The 15,565-nt window shown below is 43.6% G+C and overlaps 1 protein-coding gene across 2 annotated transcripts in view; it reads right to left on the reverse strand.

Moving 5' to 3' along the window:
- Nucleotides 1–15,565, reverse strand: part of ireb2 (iron responsive element binding protein 2) — a 46,981-nt gene that overhangs the window by 23,531 nt on the left and 7,885 nt on the right. For both annotated transcript variants that reach the window (XM_012966754.3, NM_001079296.1), the window contains 4 exon segments: nucleotides 15,233–15,370; nucleotides 13,880–14,095; nucleotides 13,712–13,781; nucleotides 7,770–7,953 (listed from right to left, as the gene is read on the reverse strand). In XM_012966754.3, the coding sequence (XP_012822208.1) occupies nucleotides 7,770–7,953; nucleotides 13,712–13,781; nucleotides 13,880–14,095; nucleotides 15,233–15,370 (608 nt within the window).

Genomic DNA, 15,565 nt, shown 5'->3' on the forward strand with positions numbered 1-15,565 from the left:
CATTCGCGCCGGTAAAGCTCGTTGGAGTGTGGCTGTTCGCGTGTGTGACCAAATGGAATCTCCAGCCGGCATGACCTCGCTTCCCATCAAGCAGCTAAATCAATAATATTTGGCGCGTTCTGACACTGCGCCGCGCCAATGTCAGCAGTGTCAGAGCGCGTCAGTGTCAGCAGTGTCAGAGCGCGCCGAATGTGCGTGTGAGTTACTGGCGTTCGTGCGCCCCGTCCGTGAATTGACCCGGTCCCCCCTTGGAGCAGTATGGGGATTGGAACGGGGAGCAGTACTGCCCATGGATATTAAAGCCCTCGATGGCCGGCTCTACATTCTGCCTCCTCCCACCGCATCCAACTCAGCGCCTGCAATCAAAGTGCATTATGGAATAAGATCCCATACGACTTAGGGTATCAGGTGGCTAAATATTAGACATATACATAATGGCTTATTTTTGAAGGCAGAGCTTATCTCAGAACATTTTGATTCAAATGCTTCTTGTGGCTTGGATAACATTTTCAGAATAGCTATGTTTCCCTATAAATGTGTCCTAATGTGGGCAAAGACTCCAGCATCCACAGATATTCTAGCTGGTGAGTAATGACACTGATTTCATCTTCTTGTACTTTACTATGAATCCTGTGGCATAAAAAGTCTTATTCATGGGGTGAAACTGTAAAGAATGTTGGATGGGGTTGGAGCACAACAACTGTCATGGACAGGGCCACCATCAGGGGGGCACAGGGGGGACAGCACTGGGAGCTGAGAGGGAGGATGCAGAGACGGACGGCAGACTGAAGGGAGGCCAAACTGGCATTCATTAATAAATATATATTTGTATATGTTTTCTCCCAGCAGTGCAGTGTAGTAAGACATTTATTTGTAAATGACATAATGAAAAAGGACATACCTTTCCCACCCTAGGCTTATACTCGAGTCAATAAGTTTTTCCAGTTTTCTTAGGTAAAATTAGGTACCTCGGCTTATATTCGGATCGGCTTATACTCGAGTATATACGGTACTGTATCTAAGAGGCAAATACCATAGCTTGCTTAGGCAAAAAATATAATGAATAAAGAATGGGGCAGAATGCTGCAAAAGGGTTAAAGTAACCATTTCCATTATCTACTTAAAGGAAAAAGAAAGGTAAAAACTAAGTAAGCTTTATCAGAAAGGTCTATGTAAATACAGCCATAAGCACTTACAGAAACGCTGCACTGACTTCTCTGTCAAAAGATTTCTTGTGTCTGTAATTCCTCTGCCAGAGACACGCTGTAAGGCTCTGCTGGGGATTGATCCCGGGACCTACTGGTTCTTGGCTGCTCTCTCTAACTGTTGAGCCAGGAGAGCAGCTGATGAGAGGGGATTGCTATGTAATCCCTTTCACCAGTGTCCTGGGCTTCATTACATTACCCCAGCAGCCTTATTGGCTAGGTGGGGTCAGCCAATCAGGGCTGACTCTGCCCTATATAAGCCCAGCCCTCCTCACAATCAGTGCCTGAACATTATCACATTTAGCACTGTGGCTTGCCCCTAGCTGGTGTTCCTGTTCTGGCCCTTTGTCTTACTTCTTCTTTTCTTTGTTCTTCTTAGCCTTGTTCTCTTGCTTCCTTGCCCCTTGCCTTGCTCTTGTTTCACTCCTTGCTCCTCATTCCTCTCCTCAGTCCTCACTCTTGTTCTTGCCTTTGTCTGCTCCGTCCTGTTCTGCCTGATCTTGCCTTGTTCCACTCCGTCCCTTGCTGTTCCCATCTGATCTACGCCCGCTCCGTCCCTTGCTGTTCCCATCTGATCTACGCCCGCTCCGTCCCTTGCTGTTCCCATCTGATCTACGCCCGCTCCGTCCCTTGCTGTTCCCATCTGATCTACGCCCGCTCCGTCCCTTGCTGTTCCCATCTGATCTACGCCCGCTCCGTCCCTTGCTGTTCCCATCTGATCTACGCCCACTACGTCCTGTCCACGCCTCCTCCATCTTATAACAGCCCCTGCCTGAAGGACTCACCTTACGTTTCCTCACTCACCACAGTATACTCCTGACAGAATGTTCAGGCCTCAAGAGTCTGCAAGGGCTGTTTCTGTTCCCTCCTGCTCTGTACTTAAGAAGAAAACATTTTCCCTGGCTACTCGGAGGCACTTTGATGGTACCCCTGCTAAATTGCCTGAATTTCTAGAGGAAGTCCAGCTCCTCATTAGGGCGCAGTGGTTTTTGGATTCCTCCCCCATGGACCAGGTCACAAAGATCATATTTTTCCTATTGGAGGGGGAGGCTCGATCCTGGGCAGAAGATTTACTGTGCTGCAAGTCCCCGGTGATCTACGACACTGTTCTTTTCCTGAAGGCTTTTCAAGAAAAATTTGTAACTAACTTGCTATCTACGCCTTCAGTACCTGCTCCAGGGCCGGCTGCCCAGCCTTCAGTACTTGCTCCAGGGCCGGCTGCCCAGCCTTCAGTACCTGCTCCAGGGCCGGCTGCCCAGCCTTCAGTACCTGCTCCAGGGCCGGCTGCCCAGCCTTCAGTACCTGTTCATTTGACTATTTTTCTGGTACCTGCTCTCAGGCGGCTTGGTCCCTTGCCAGCTTTCTCACGGATTGGGCCTCTACCAGCCCTCTGGCAGTCCAGTGCTGTGCCCGACTCCGCTGCTGTGCCCGACTCCGCTGCTGTGCCAGACTCCGCTGCTGTGCCAGACTCCGCTGCTGTGCCAGACTCCGCTGCTGTGCCAGACTCCGCTGCTGTGCCAGACTCCGCTGCTGTGCCAGACTCCGCTGCTGTGCCAGACTCCGCTGCTGTGCCAGACTCCGCTGCTGTGCCAGACTCCGCTGCTGTGCCAGACTCCGCTGCTGTGCCAGACTCCGCTGCTGTGCCAGACTCCGCTGCTGTGCCAGACTCCGCTGCTGTGCCAGACTCCGCTGCTGTGCCAGACTCCGCTGCTGTGCCAGACTCCGCTGCTGTGCCAGACTCCGCTGCTGTGCCAGACTCCGCTCCCCGAAAGCTGTCTGCTCCCGTGCCGGCTCCCCGAAAGCTGTCATCACTGCCTATGCCCACAATCCAGTCTTCAGCTTCTGTGCCTGAACCGCAACCTTCAGCTTCTGTGCCTGAACCGCAACCTTCAGCTTCTGTGCCTGAACCGCAACCTTCAGCTTCTGTGCCTGAACCGCAACCTTCAGCTTCTATGTCAGCGGTTGTGCCTGCGCCCCGGAGAGAGGGGCTTCAGCCATGTCAACCTTTTCGGGTGCTTCCTCCCATGTACCCACCTGAACCCGCGAGGGTGGCTCTGCCCTCTCTGCAGCCGACTCCCCGGGCACCCACGAGGGTGGCTCTGCCCCCATTGCAGCCGACTCCCCGGGCACCCACGAGGGTGGCTCTGCCCCCATTGCAGCCGACTCCCCGGGCACCCACGAGGGTGGCTCTGCCCCCATTGCAGCCGACTCCCCGGGCACCCACGAGGGTGGCTCTGCCCCCATTGCAGCCGACTCCCCGGGCACCCACGAGGGTGGCTCTGCCCCCATTGCTGCCGACTCCCCGGGCACCCACGAGGGTGGCTCTGCCCCCATTGCTGCCGAATCCCCGGGCACCCACGAGGGTGGCTCTGCCCCCATTGCTGCCGACTCCCCGGGCACCCACGAGGGTGGCTCTGCAGCCAACTCCCTGGGCACCCACGAGGGTGGCTCTGCCCACACGCTTGTCTGACCCCTGGGCACCCACAAGTGTGGCTCTGCCCCCACTTCTGCTTGTTTCTGGGACTGTTAAAATATTTTGTCCCTTAGGCGCCTGGAAGTCGCCTTGTGAGGGGGGGCATAATGTAAGGCTCTGCTGGGGATTGATCCCGGGACCTACTGGTCCTTGGCTGCTCTCTCTAACTGTTGAGCCAGGAGAGCAGCTGATGAGAGGGGTATTGCTATGTAATCCCTTTCACCAGTGTCCTGGGCTTCATTACATTACCCCAGCAGCCTTATTGGCTAGGTGGGGTCAGCCAATCAGGGCTGACTCTGCCCTATATAAGCCCAGCCCTCCTCACAATCAGTGCCTGAACATTATCACATTTAGCACTGTGGCCTGCCCCTAGCTGGTGTTCCTGTTCTGGCCCTTTGTCTTACTTCTTCTTTTCTTTGTTCTTCTTAGCCTTGTTCTCTTGCTTCCTTGCCCCTTGCCTTGCTCTTGTTTCACTCCTTGCTCCTCATTCCTCTCCTCAGTCCTCACTCTTGTTCTTGCCTTTGTCTGCTCCGTTCTGTTCTGCCTGATCTTGCCTTGTTCCACTCCGTCCCTTGCTGTTCCCATCTGATCTACGCCCACTCCGTCCCTTGCTGTTCCCATCTGATCTACGCCCACTCCGTCCCTTGCTGTTCCCATCTGATCTACGCCCGCTCCGTCCCTTGCTGTTCCCATCTGATCTACGCCCGCTCCGTCCCTTGCTGTCTCATCTGGTCGACGCCCACTACGTCCTGTCCACGCCTCCTCCATCTTATAACAGCCCCTGCCTGAAGGACTCACCTTACGTTTCCTTACTCACCACAGTATACTCCTGACACACGCAGCTCTCTGCTCTCTCCCCTCTCCTGCTCCCCCCTCCCCTCAAGAATGCTAAGAACTCACTCCCCACCTTAGGAATGTGGATCTGAGCCAATCAGCAGGAAGCTGACTCATAGTCTTACTAACTGAGCATGTACACCGGTCTTGCTTTTGGTGCAGGAGTGAGGCATTATGGGAACTTTCTTTACATGGCTCACTGTTTTTTCTTCCTGTTTGCCTTCTGATCATCTGAACTGAAAAAATATGGGGAGACTTAAGGGCACTATTGAGCCTGCAGCTTGAGATTAACTCTTTATTAGCCTTTCCTTCTCCTTTAATGGTAACATACTGGGACAGGGTGCAAAGTAAAAATAAAACTAAACACTATTGTGCTGTGACAAAGATTTGAAGTGAGATTTTTTTTTACAAATGAAATAACCATCCAAGACAGTAGCTATATTTCTAAGGACATGCATGTTCCTGATGCACTTGAGTCCTCCCTTGGCAATGCAGTTGATAGGATTATATTAGAAGCAAAAGGTTTCAAAGGTATAAATTCAGTAAATGATGTCCACAGCGTACTTCTGACCTGAGTAGTGTATAGATAAAGGTAATACGTTTAATCTGTATAAACTATACGAAAGTGTAATAACCAGTACTAATATATATATATACACACACCACTGTGATTTGTTTGACATTATGGCACTCTTATGATATCACTCACTACAAAAATGTTCTAGTTCCTCATTGGCACCTTGTCAAATAAGCAATGGGGAGATATTTGCACTCTGGTTTGCCAAGGTTAAGAACTCCCTACATACCATGAAAAATTAAAGTAAAACTAATAATTTTATAAATTTGGAATATGAGTTCAATTGTATCATTACTGATATCAATTATATTTATTTATAACTCCATAAAAAAAGTCCAGGACATTTTCAAGTACTTTAAGAAGCTAGATGTTAACAACTAAATATTAGCCTGTAGTAATAAAACTTGGATCAATAATATCCTTTGTGAGCAATTTGGAAGAAGAATTGTTGTAAGAGAGATTTAAACTGAGAACACAGAGGTTAAAGGGGCAGTATACCCTCCTTTTCAACACTAGTTTAATAAATAGGGCTTGTGCTAAACATACTTTTTGCATATTGTTTTAATTAAAAATACCTATGGTATTTGTTATATGCACTAAACTGGGCAGAGTCCAAAAGGATATATGTATACAGCTCAGGTCAGAGCCAGAACTAGGGGTAGGCAGTTGCATAGGGAGCAACTGAGTGGGTGCAATACCTGCAGGGGCAACAGTGAGCTAGCAACTGGTGGTGGAGGAAGTAAGAGTGGCCAAACATGGAACAATAAAAGCTGCCTACCTGGTCCCTTTAAACCGAATTGGCAGCTTATTGGCCCACATATGAGGCCCAGCGATGGGCCTACCTGCCAGATATATGTTCAAAAACACGTAAGATAATGATCAGGCAGGTTTAAAAATCAAGTTGGTGTGAGGAACCCATTAGCTTAATATGAGGTCCTTAGCCTACCAACCATCATTCCCATCATTGCAATTCAAACCTTCGGCCCTTGACCAGCAGCGAGATGGCAGGGCACAACCCCTTGGGAACAAATACAACTTAGTCTGGCACAATCACATTTACGCAGTAATTTACAAAGAATGTTAATCATTCACCTCAGTCCCTGCACCTTGGAGCTCACAGGTTCCTATCACATTCACATAACACACAGAAGTTAGTTTCATCAAGTCCATTAACCTTTTTTGTGTGGTAAAACACATCAAAAAGCCACTACACAAGTGCTGAAAGCATTTGGTTTCTAAACAAAGGTCTGTTGGTCTCAGTGTTTATTATACAACCAGTCTCCGTTTACAAGGGTTCTTAGCATGCTTGGAAGAGAGTGTTAAAAATAATGTATCTGTAATTGCCAATGACACAAAACCAGTCCATCAGCTCAGGAATCAGATATCCGTATATCACAAACAGCATGGGCTTAAAGGTGTTCAAATAATCCACAAGGGTCACAAAAAGTAAAAATAAAAAATGTCTTTATTCAAAGTTACATTAAAATTAATATCTCCAAAGATGCCCTATGCGTTTTGTATCCCATACCCAAGACTAAGGGCCCAGAGGGCACGAAATACGTAGGGTGGCTTTTGAGATGTCAATTTTACTGTATCTTTGAATAAAGACATTTTATGATTTATATTTTTGTGACCCTTGGGGATCCTTTTAGTGTCTTTATATCTTCCACTTTACAAAGTAGTGGTAAGGCCCCCCCCATCTAGAGCATATATCAAAGAAATACAGATAATCCTTGAAGAGCAGCTTATCTCATAAAAAGTATGCAAGTTATCCATTATGAAGAAAAACTGGCTATGCTGGGATTACTTACAGTGTCAAAAAGCTAATATATGATTAATATGTATGAATATATAAGGGAACCATATAATATTCCCTCTGATTCTTTGTTCACAAATAGATTTCTGAGGACAGACACAAGGATATCCCTTCAGATACTAAGTAAGGTGGTTTTATATTAAGGAGCAAAAAGGATTTTTTTTGGTATAGTGAGAGCTGTGAAGTTAAGTCATTTTCTCATTTTTCTAAGTAAGCTTTATCAGAAAGGTCTATGTAAATACAGCCATAAGCACTTGCAGTAATGCTCTAGCAAAAGTAGTCCTCTATCAAAAGAAACACAGGATTTCTGACTTCCTCTCTCAGAACATCCTTAATTCCTGTGGCCAGAGTCTGCCCAGTTTTCTCCTTTCTACCCTCTCTTGCTCCCCCCTCCCACTAGAATGTTAATGCCTCCCTCCCCCCTCCCTTAAGAATGTATGATCTCAGCTATAATGGCTAGAGCTGCAGGCAGGAAGCTGCTTAACATGGAAGCTGCTGTCTTAAGCAAATGGAGAAAGCTTCTAAAGCTGTATACTCTGGTATGGGAATGGTTTCTGCAGATTAAATATATTGTTATAGGTGGCACTAATGTGGCAAATCTATTGGCAGTAAAATGCCAAAATGACTTTCCTTCTCCTTTAACACTCTCTATTCAATGGACATGTGTGTTTTGTTTTGTATTTCAATAATTTTTATTAATGGTTTACATTATGACATATATTGGACCATCATTTTTCAACCTACTATGTAACTGTATTAATATGTAACCTTGTTAACATAACTGCTACAAAGAGAGGCCTTGACAGAAGTATGTAGTAATAAAGCAAGCAAAATCAAATGTAAAATAAGTTAATTTGTACTTACCAAGTCCCAATATCCCAAGGCCATTCACCATTGTAGTGTGTGAGTCAGTACCAAGAACACTATCTGGATATATGAAACCTTTCTCCTCCATCACCACCCGTGATAAAAACTCCAGGTTAACCTGATGTACTGTCCCTGTCTCTGGTGGGATTACAGCAACATTATGGAAAGCTTTGGTACACCACTGTTTTAACAGACAAGAAGGTGACAAAACATTAAATAGTATTGAAGATGAACCATTGGGCCTCATTGCTGGAGCACCTGATTTATGCATTTTGATAACATTAATGTTACCAGTTTCTTCGGAAGCATTTTAGCTTTAGTATAGGGTATAGTACTGTTTTATGTTGCACCAGCATGAAAATAACTGGGCTTGTTTGTTGAACAGATTTTACAGAACAGAATAATATTCTGGAGAAAGATATCCAACACATGTACAAGATACTGCCCCAGACCCTGAACATACCATAACAAAACAGACAACATCACACGTAAAAATATTTATTTTGTGCACAAAAAGCAATAAAAAAAGTAATCAAAGTTCATAACATATCAAATGACAGAGATACCTCAGTGTTCCATGGTCACCTCGAAGGAGGTGATTAAGTGTACAGTGGAGTAAAAAAATGTTAGAAGGGTGGAGCTCAGAGACCAAAAAGCACTGGGGTACCTTTATCATTTGGTATGAGATGAACATTGTAATGAAGTTTTAATTCTTGTGCACTAAATAAATATTTTTATGTGTGATACTCTAACCGTCTATTTTGTTATATGAGGAGCAATATAGGACTAAAGACAGGTGAAAACACACTGAGCAGGTAGGAGCACATCCCATTCTGAGCTTTAGCTCAGAGGGGGTTTTTAATACCATCTTTTCCATGTAGCCATACACAAACTGCCCTGAGTAAAACCATGAGAACAACTGATACCAATTTGCATGTATAGCAAACTCAAGCCTGTGCAGTGGCAAGTTTATTTGATTTACCCAGTATTTATGGAAGAAATTGTAAAAAGTAAAAGGTATAAAATCTCTGTAAACTTTGGGTTGAATTAGTGTTATATAAATAATTTGAGCACTCTTCCTCTTCCATTTGGATCTATAAATCTGCTGGAAAGATGTAAATCTGCTATCCACAATAATTTCCATAAGCTGATGTTTTCTGGAAAAAGGTAGGACATACCTTATCTGGTAGGAAATTTCCTTTTAAGGCTTCCCTGGCATTTAAATAGGGCTACTTCAGGGATTTAAGCACCATGTTTCCAAGCAGCATGACAGACAGCCAAATTGCCTTAAGCAGATACCCCTTAGCCTTTAACCCTTTAAGTGCCAGCCGAATTCGTCATTTCGGTTCCCCCCAGTGCCAGACGTTTTTTAAGCATTTTGTACTCATTCGCTTTAACAATGTTTTTTGGTAGGAAAACCTCCATGAAACTAGGGAAATTATATATCGTTTTTTTCGTCACTAATTGGGCTTCGACATACATACCAAATTTTATAACTTTTCTGGAGATATGATGTGTATTTTGGGTGAATTATGTAAAAAAAAAATAAAATTATGAAAAATTTCTGTATATTTTGAGTTTTTTTTCCATAGAAAAGTTAATTTTACAAACTTTTTTTTGTTGTTTGTAAAAGCCCTGATACTCCCAAGTCCAACGATACCAAATATGTGGTGGTACCCCACAGTTCCTGTCCAGAAGTAACCCCCAAACTAAAGCAATACTTAGTACAATATCACACCAGAACAAAGCGGAAAAGCGCTTGTAACAGTTGATGCAGCATAACTTATATGTAAATCTAAAATATCCCCTCATGTTTGGTATCTTTAGAAACTACAGACCTTCAGGTTTCTAGGTGCAATGTAGTTTTCACTAAAAAGCCAAATACCTTTTGTCAGTGCATTGTGAAATTTGGAAGTTTTTTTGACATTTTTTTTTTTTTCTAAAACGTAAACTTGGACGCATGATCAAATGTGGATTTGACAAAAAAAAATCTCATAAAAATTTTCTAACAAAGGCAAATTTGAAAGACAAATTTCTACTGAATAAAATGATGCCCCATATGTATGGGTGCACATAAAGACATGGGCACCAAACACTCCAAAGCAGGGGCAATGCACAAGGGCAATTACAGCTAAAAATGTGGGTGCTGTGCTCTATGTGCACTACCTGCAGTTTTTCAGTGTTAACCCCCCCTACTTGTGAAATAACCCCCACAAACTATATATTTCTGAAAAGTGTACACCTTCAGCTATTCAGAGACACCACTCTCCTCTTTCTACATGGAAAATTGTGGCCGCAGTCCCTTGCAGAAGTCAGCGCATTGGTCAGAAATCAAGGAAAAACCAGATACAAACCTAGATTTCTCCCCAAAATCTCCATGGCAACTACCAAAAACTTACTAAACATCAATCTGCAAGTTCCCCTGAATAAAACGATACCCCATATGTATGGGTACACATAAAGACGTGGCCACCAAATGCCCCAAAACAGGGGCAATGCATAAGGGCAATTTCAGTTGAAATTTTGGGGGCTGCGCTCTATGTGCACTTCCTGCAGTTTTTCAGTGTTAACCCCCCCTACCTGTAAAATAACCCCCGCAAACTATATATTTCCAAAAAGTGCACACCTTCAGCTATTCAGAGACACCACTCTTCTCTTTCTACATGGAAAATTGTGGCCACAGTCCCTTGCAGAAGTCAGCGCATTGGTCAGAAATCAAGGAAAAACCAGATACAAACCTAGATTTCTCCCCAAAATCTCCATGGCAACTACCAAAAACTTACTAAACATCAATCTGCAAGTTCCCCTGAATAAAACGATACCCCATATGTATGGGTACACATAAAGACGTGGCCACCAAATGCCCCAAAACAGGGGCAATGCATAAGGGCAATTTCAGTTGAAATTTTGGGGGCTGTGCTCTATGTGCACTTCCTGCAGTTTTTCAGTGTTAACCCCCCCTACCTGTAAAATAACCCCCACAAACTATATATTTCTGAAAAGTGCACACCTTCAGCTATTCAGAGACACCACTCTCCTCTTTCTACATGGAAAATTGTGGCCGCAGTCCCTTGCAGAAGTAAGCGCATCGTTCAGAAATCAAGGAAAAACCAGATACAAACCTAGATTTCTCCCCAAAATCTCCATGGCAACTACCAAAAACTTACTAAACATCAATCTGCAAGTTCCCCTGAATAAAACGATACCCCATATGTATGGGTACACATAAAGACGTGTCCACCAAATGCCCCCAAACAGGGGCAATGCATAAGGGGGGGGCTGTGCTCTACCTGCAGTTATTTAGTCTAAACACCCCCATACCTGTGAAATAACCCCCACAAACTATATATTTCCAAAAAGTGCACACCTTCAGCTATTCAGAGACACCACTCTTCTCTTTCTACATGGAAAATTGTGGCCACAGTCCCTTGCAGAAGTCAGCGCTTTGGTCAGAAATCAAGGAAAAACCAGATACAAACCTAGATTTCTCCCCAAAATCTCCATGGCAACTACCAAAAACTTACTAACCATTAATCTGCAAGTTCCCCTGAATAAAACGATACCCCATATGTATGGGTGCACATAAAGACGTGGCCACCAAATGCCCCAAAACAGGGGCAATGCATAAGGGCAATTTCAGTTGAAATTTTGGGGGCTGCGCTCTATGTGCACTACCTGCAGTTTTTCAGTGTTAACCCCCCCTACCTGTGAAATAACCCCCACAATCTATATATTTACGAAAAGTGCACACCTTCAGCTATTCAGAGACACCACTCTTCTCTTTCTACATGGAAAATTGTGGCCGCAGTCCCTTGCAGAAGTCAGCGCTTTGGTCAGAAATCAAGGAAAAACCAGATACAAACCTAGATTTTGGTCAGAAATCAAGGAAAAACCAGATAAAAAACCTAGATTTCTCCCCAAAATCTCCATGGCAACTACCAAAAACTTACTAAACCTCAATTTGCAAGTTCCCCTGAATAAAACGATACCCCATATGTATGGGTGCACATAAAGACGTGGCCACCAAATGCCCCCTAACAGGGGCAATGCATAACGGGGGGCTTTGCTCTACCTGCAGTTATTTAGTCTAAACACCCCCATACCTGTGAAATAACCCCCGCAAACTATATATTTCCAAAAAGTGCACACCTTCAGCTATTCAGAGACACCACTCTTCTCTTTCTACATGGAAAATTGTGGCCGCAGTCCCTTGCAGAAGTCAGCGCTTTGGTCAGAAATCAAGGAAAAACCAGATACAAACCTAGATTTCTCCCCAAAATCTCCATGGCAACTACCAAAAACTTACTAACCATCAATCTGCAAGTTCCCCTGAATAAAACGATACCCCATATGCACATAAGTACATGGCCGCCAAACCTGAAAATGCATAATATTGGGGCTGCACTCTATGCACCCCTTTTTTTTTTGCCTGCACCGGAATGAATGGAATACGCTCGGGTGCAGGCACATGTAGCCGATATACGCATGAAAACGCGTGAGAATGCAAAGTCTCGCGTTTTCATGCGTATATCGGCTACATGTGCCTGCACCCGAGCGTATTCCATTCATTCGGGTGCAGGCACAAGTAGCAGGCGTAGGGCTGAATTTTCGGCAAGCGTTTTTCCACTTGCTGAAAAAATCAGCCCTACGCCATGTGTGGCATCAGCCTAACCCTTGGCAATAGAAACTACCAGAACAATCTTAGCACCTCTGGACCTTTCTAGAACAACTGAAATCAAATGAAGTTAAAATGGAATAAAACCACTAAAAGCAATCAAAGAACAATAATTGCAATGAAATCGGTGATCAGAGCCCTGGATCCACCAATGTCACTGCAAAAGCAACCTTTTTGGGGCACTAAATACACAATAAAGAACAATGCAAAGATAAAACACCATAAAATCAGTAAATTCAAATAAAAACCGCTCAAACCAACAGAAGAACAATTATTGCAATGAAATCGGTGGTCAGAGCCCTGGATCCACCAACGTCACTGCAAATTCAGCACCCAATAGCAATACAAAAGTTATAGTGCAATAGAATAATTCAAAAACAGAAATCAATTATGAAAATGCAAAAAAAACACTAAAATGCAACCAAATAAATCAGATAATTATAGAGCAAGATCAGAAATAAAGTTTTAGTAAAAAAAAAAGACTGCCAGAGAAAGCAAAGAAAGAAAGAAAAGAAAAGAAAGAAAGAAAAAAAAAAAAAAAAAAAAAAAAAAAAAGTGTAAGTGTAAGTGTGTGTGTAAGTGTCTGTGTGTGCTAGGGAAAGTTGTAAATAAGTGTGTATGTGTACAAAAGTGTAATAATGACAAAGATAGAAGAAGAAATGGAAAAAAAAAAAAAAAAAATTTTAGACAGTTGAGATAGAAATAAGCAAAATAAACAGTGGTTAGAGAGTTGTAGTTCAGCTTACACAATGCAGGCAGGCGATCAGGGCGACCAATCTGGCAGGAAGGCAGCAGGAAGGCAGCAGGGGGGCTCCAGCAGTCTCACGTGGCAGCAGAGTGAAGAGGCGACGGCGGGGGCGGCGACAATTAAAGGGACAGCAGTGGACACGTCATCAATGCGTGTCCACTGCTGTCATTGGCTGAGGACCCGGATCGGCGGCGCTGGGGGACCCGGATCGGTAAGTATGACCTCTTATGCTCGTTGCCTAGGGGGTTGTGCAGGCTTTACAAGCGCTGCGCTGCTTTAAAAGCGAGCGCAGCGCTTGTAAACCCGTTAGTGCTGTAGGACGTAGATTCTACGTTCTATGGCACTTTGGTCCCTTGGTACCTAGGACGTAGAATCTACGTCCTATGGCACTAAAAAGGTTAAAGGGGATGTATTTAAGAATGTAAATGGTTGGGTATATACGTTATACAATATAGGTTTTGAGAAAGTATAAGACATATAACAGATGGTACACAGTAACAGGTATTTTGAATTTACCTTGAAAAACTGTAGCCGCTCTTTATTCCGGTTGAACTCTATCTCAAGACTTTTTAATGCTGCTTCTGGCCTGTTAAAGGAAGGACAAGAAATACTCTGTGTTAAGTTGGTTAAGCATTAATAAAATAAAAATATTGGCTTATATAACCAGGAATTTAAAAGTCTTACTCAGCAATGGGCTGTAGATGAAAAGGACACAACATTGGAGTATTCTCAATTTGTTCCCTGGAGCTGCCATGTGCCGCTCCCAATTCACAGGCTCCTTTGCATCCGCTCTGACTTCTACACTGGGCTTTTCGTCCAAGAGTTTTCCCAGGGGATTGTTTTGTTGTTGGTTTGTGTGTCTCAACTGTGGGTACACTGGAAACATTCTGTGCTACAATACTGTAAGAAATACACAAATAATTTACACACATACATACAATGGTACATTAAAGGACAACTAAAATCACAATTTTGTTTTTGGAAAAAATGCTCTCAAACACTATGTGTGCACTACACATCCTTATCTGATGTAGTCTGCTCTGATGTCTGCTAAAGCAGAGGATGTGGCAAAAGGTTAGACCCCAGAGACATCTATGTTGACATCCTGCCTGGCTATTATCAATTTAACAGCTCATATTGCAAATTTATGTGACACTGTGCATCACACAGAATGTGTCAACACACACGCACGGGTGAAGGATGCTGGTAGTGCAGAACAACAAGTAATTTGCACCACCAAGTTGTTCACTGAAATGTTTTTCCAAGGCTGTTAGCTGATCACATTCACTGAGGTTACTTCATTTTTTGACAACCACAGCAAGAAGGTTGCCATATGGCCTGTCTTAGTGTTATAATGAATTGCTTCTAAAAGGGGAAGCTTGCATTTAAATTAACTATTAGTTAAGTTATGGATGGAACAGGTCTAAGCAACTTTGCAGTAAGTCTTTGTGTGTGGGTTTTTTTTTTTTTATTAGCTTTGCTATTTTGCATCTTACCAGCCTGCAGTAACAAATGTTATATGGTCGTTACTAGGGTTACTGACCCTAGTAGGCAGAAAATGAATCAACTGTGCGGCATTTGTTGCCATTTTTTTATTCATATATTCTCTAATTGGGTCCCCGGCTAAATATTTACCCCCTCTCTCTGACTGCATATTAGCTTGGGTAATTGAGCCCTAGCAACCTGATAACAGTACAAATATCAAGTGTAAGAACTGCAAAACAAAAAGTTCACAACTCTTACATGCATTTGCTTGCAAATGCCATACATAGGAATGGGACAATTTCAAGAATTTTTGTCCAAATTTATGGGACTAGTAAGCATTGTATAAACACTTAAGGGCACAGGTAATTACTCCTTAGGTCATGCCCTTGAGGAAGTGTGTTGAAAGGTTTGTCCCCTGCCCATGAAGCTACTAATTACCAGGCCAACAAAACAATTAGAATATCCACTGTCTTAGCTTGTTAACTTTGTTTGATTCCATGAAATACCAGTCTAAACAGCCTGCAGCATTAGCCAAAATAAAAAACAAATTACCATTTAGTAAAATCAAGCTGCAGAGAATGATCAGCTATGAGGTCTGTGGGACAGGCAGGATTCACCTGCTTAGGATCTCTTCCAAACTTGCTGATGGCATCCCTCATTGCAGCAAAATCCACCATTGCTGGTATACCACTTAATAAAGAGAAGACTGTTATATTTACATCTAATGGACATAGAAGTTGATTTTAAAAAGGAGTAAATGCCCTCCATCTTATATTAACCATTAAACAATATCGAATGTATGCATTATATATATTGAGCTGCCCTACCACCTAGAGCTGTCCAGCTGTTTACACAGAGCGGATCAGTTATTTACACATGATTATG

This window comes from Xenopus tropicalis, chromosome 3 (assembly GCF_000004195.4).
Source record: "Xenopus tropicalis strain Nigerian chromosome 3, UCB_Xtro_10.0, whole genome shotgun sequence".
NCBI classification, from domain to species: domain Eukaryota; kingdom Metazoa; phylum Chordata; class Amphibia; order Anura; family Pipidae; genus Xenopus; species Xenopus tropicalis.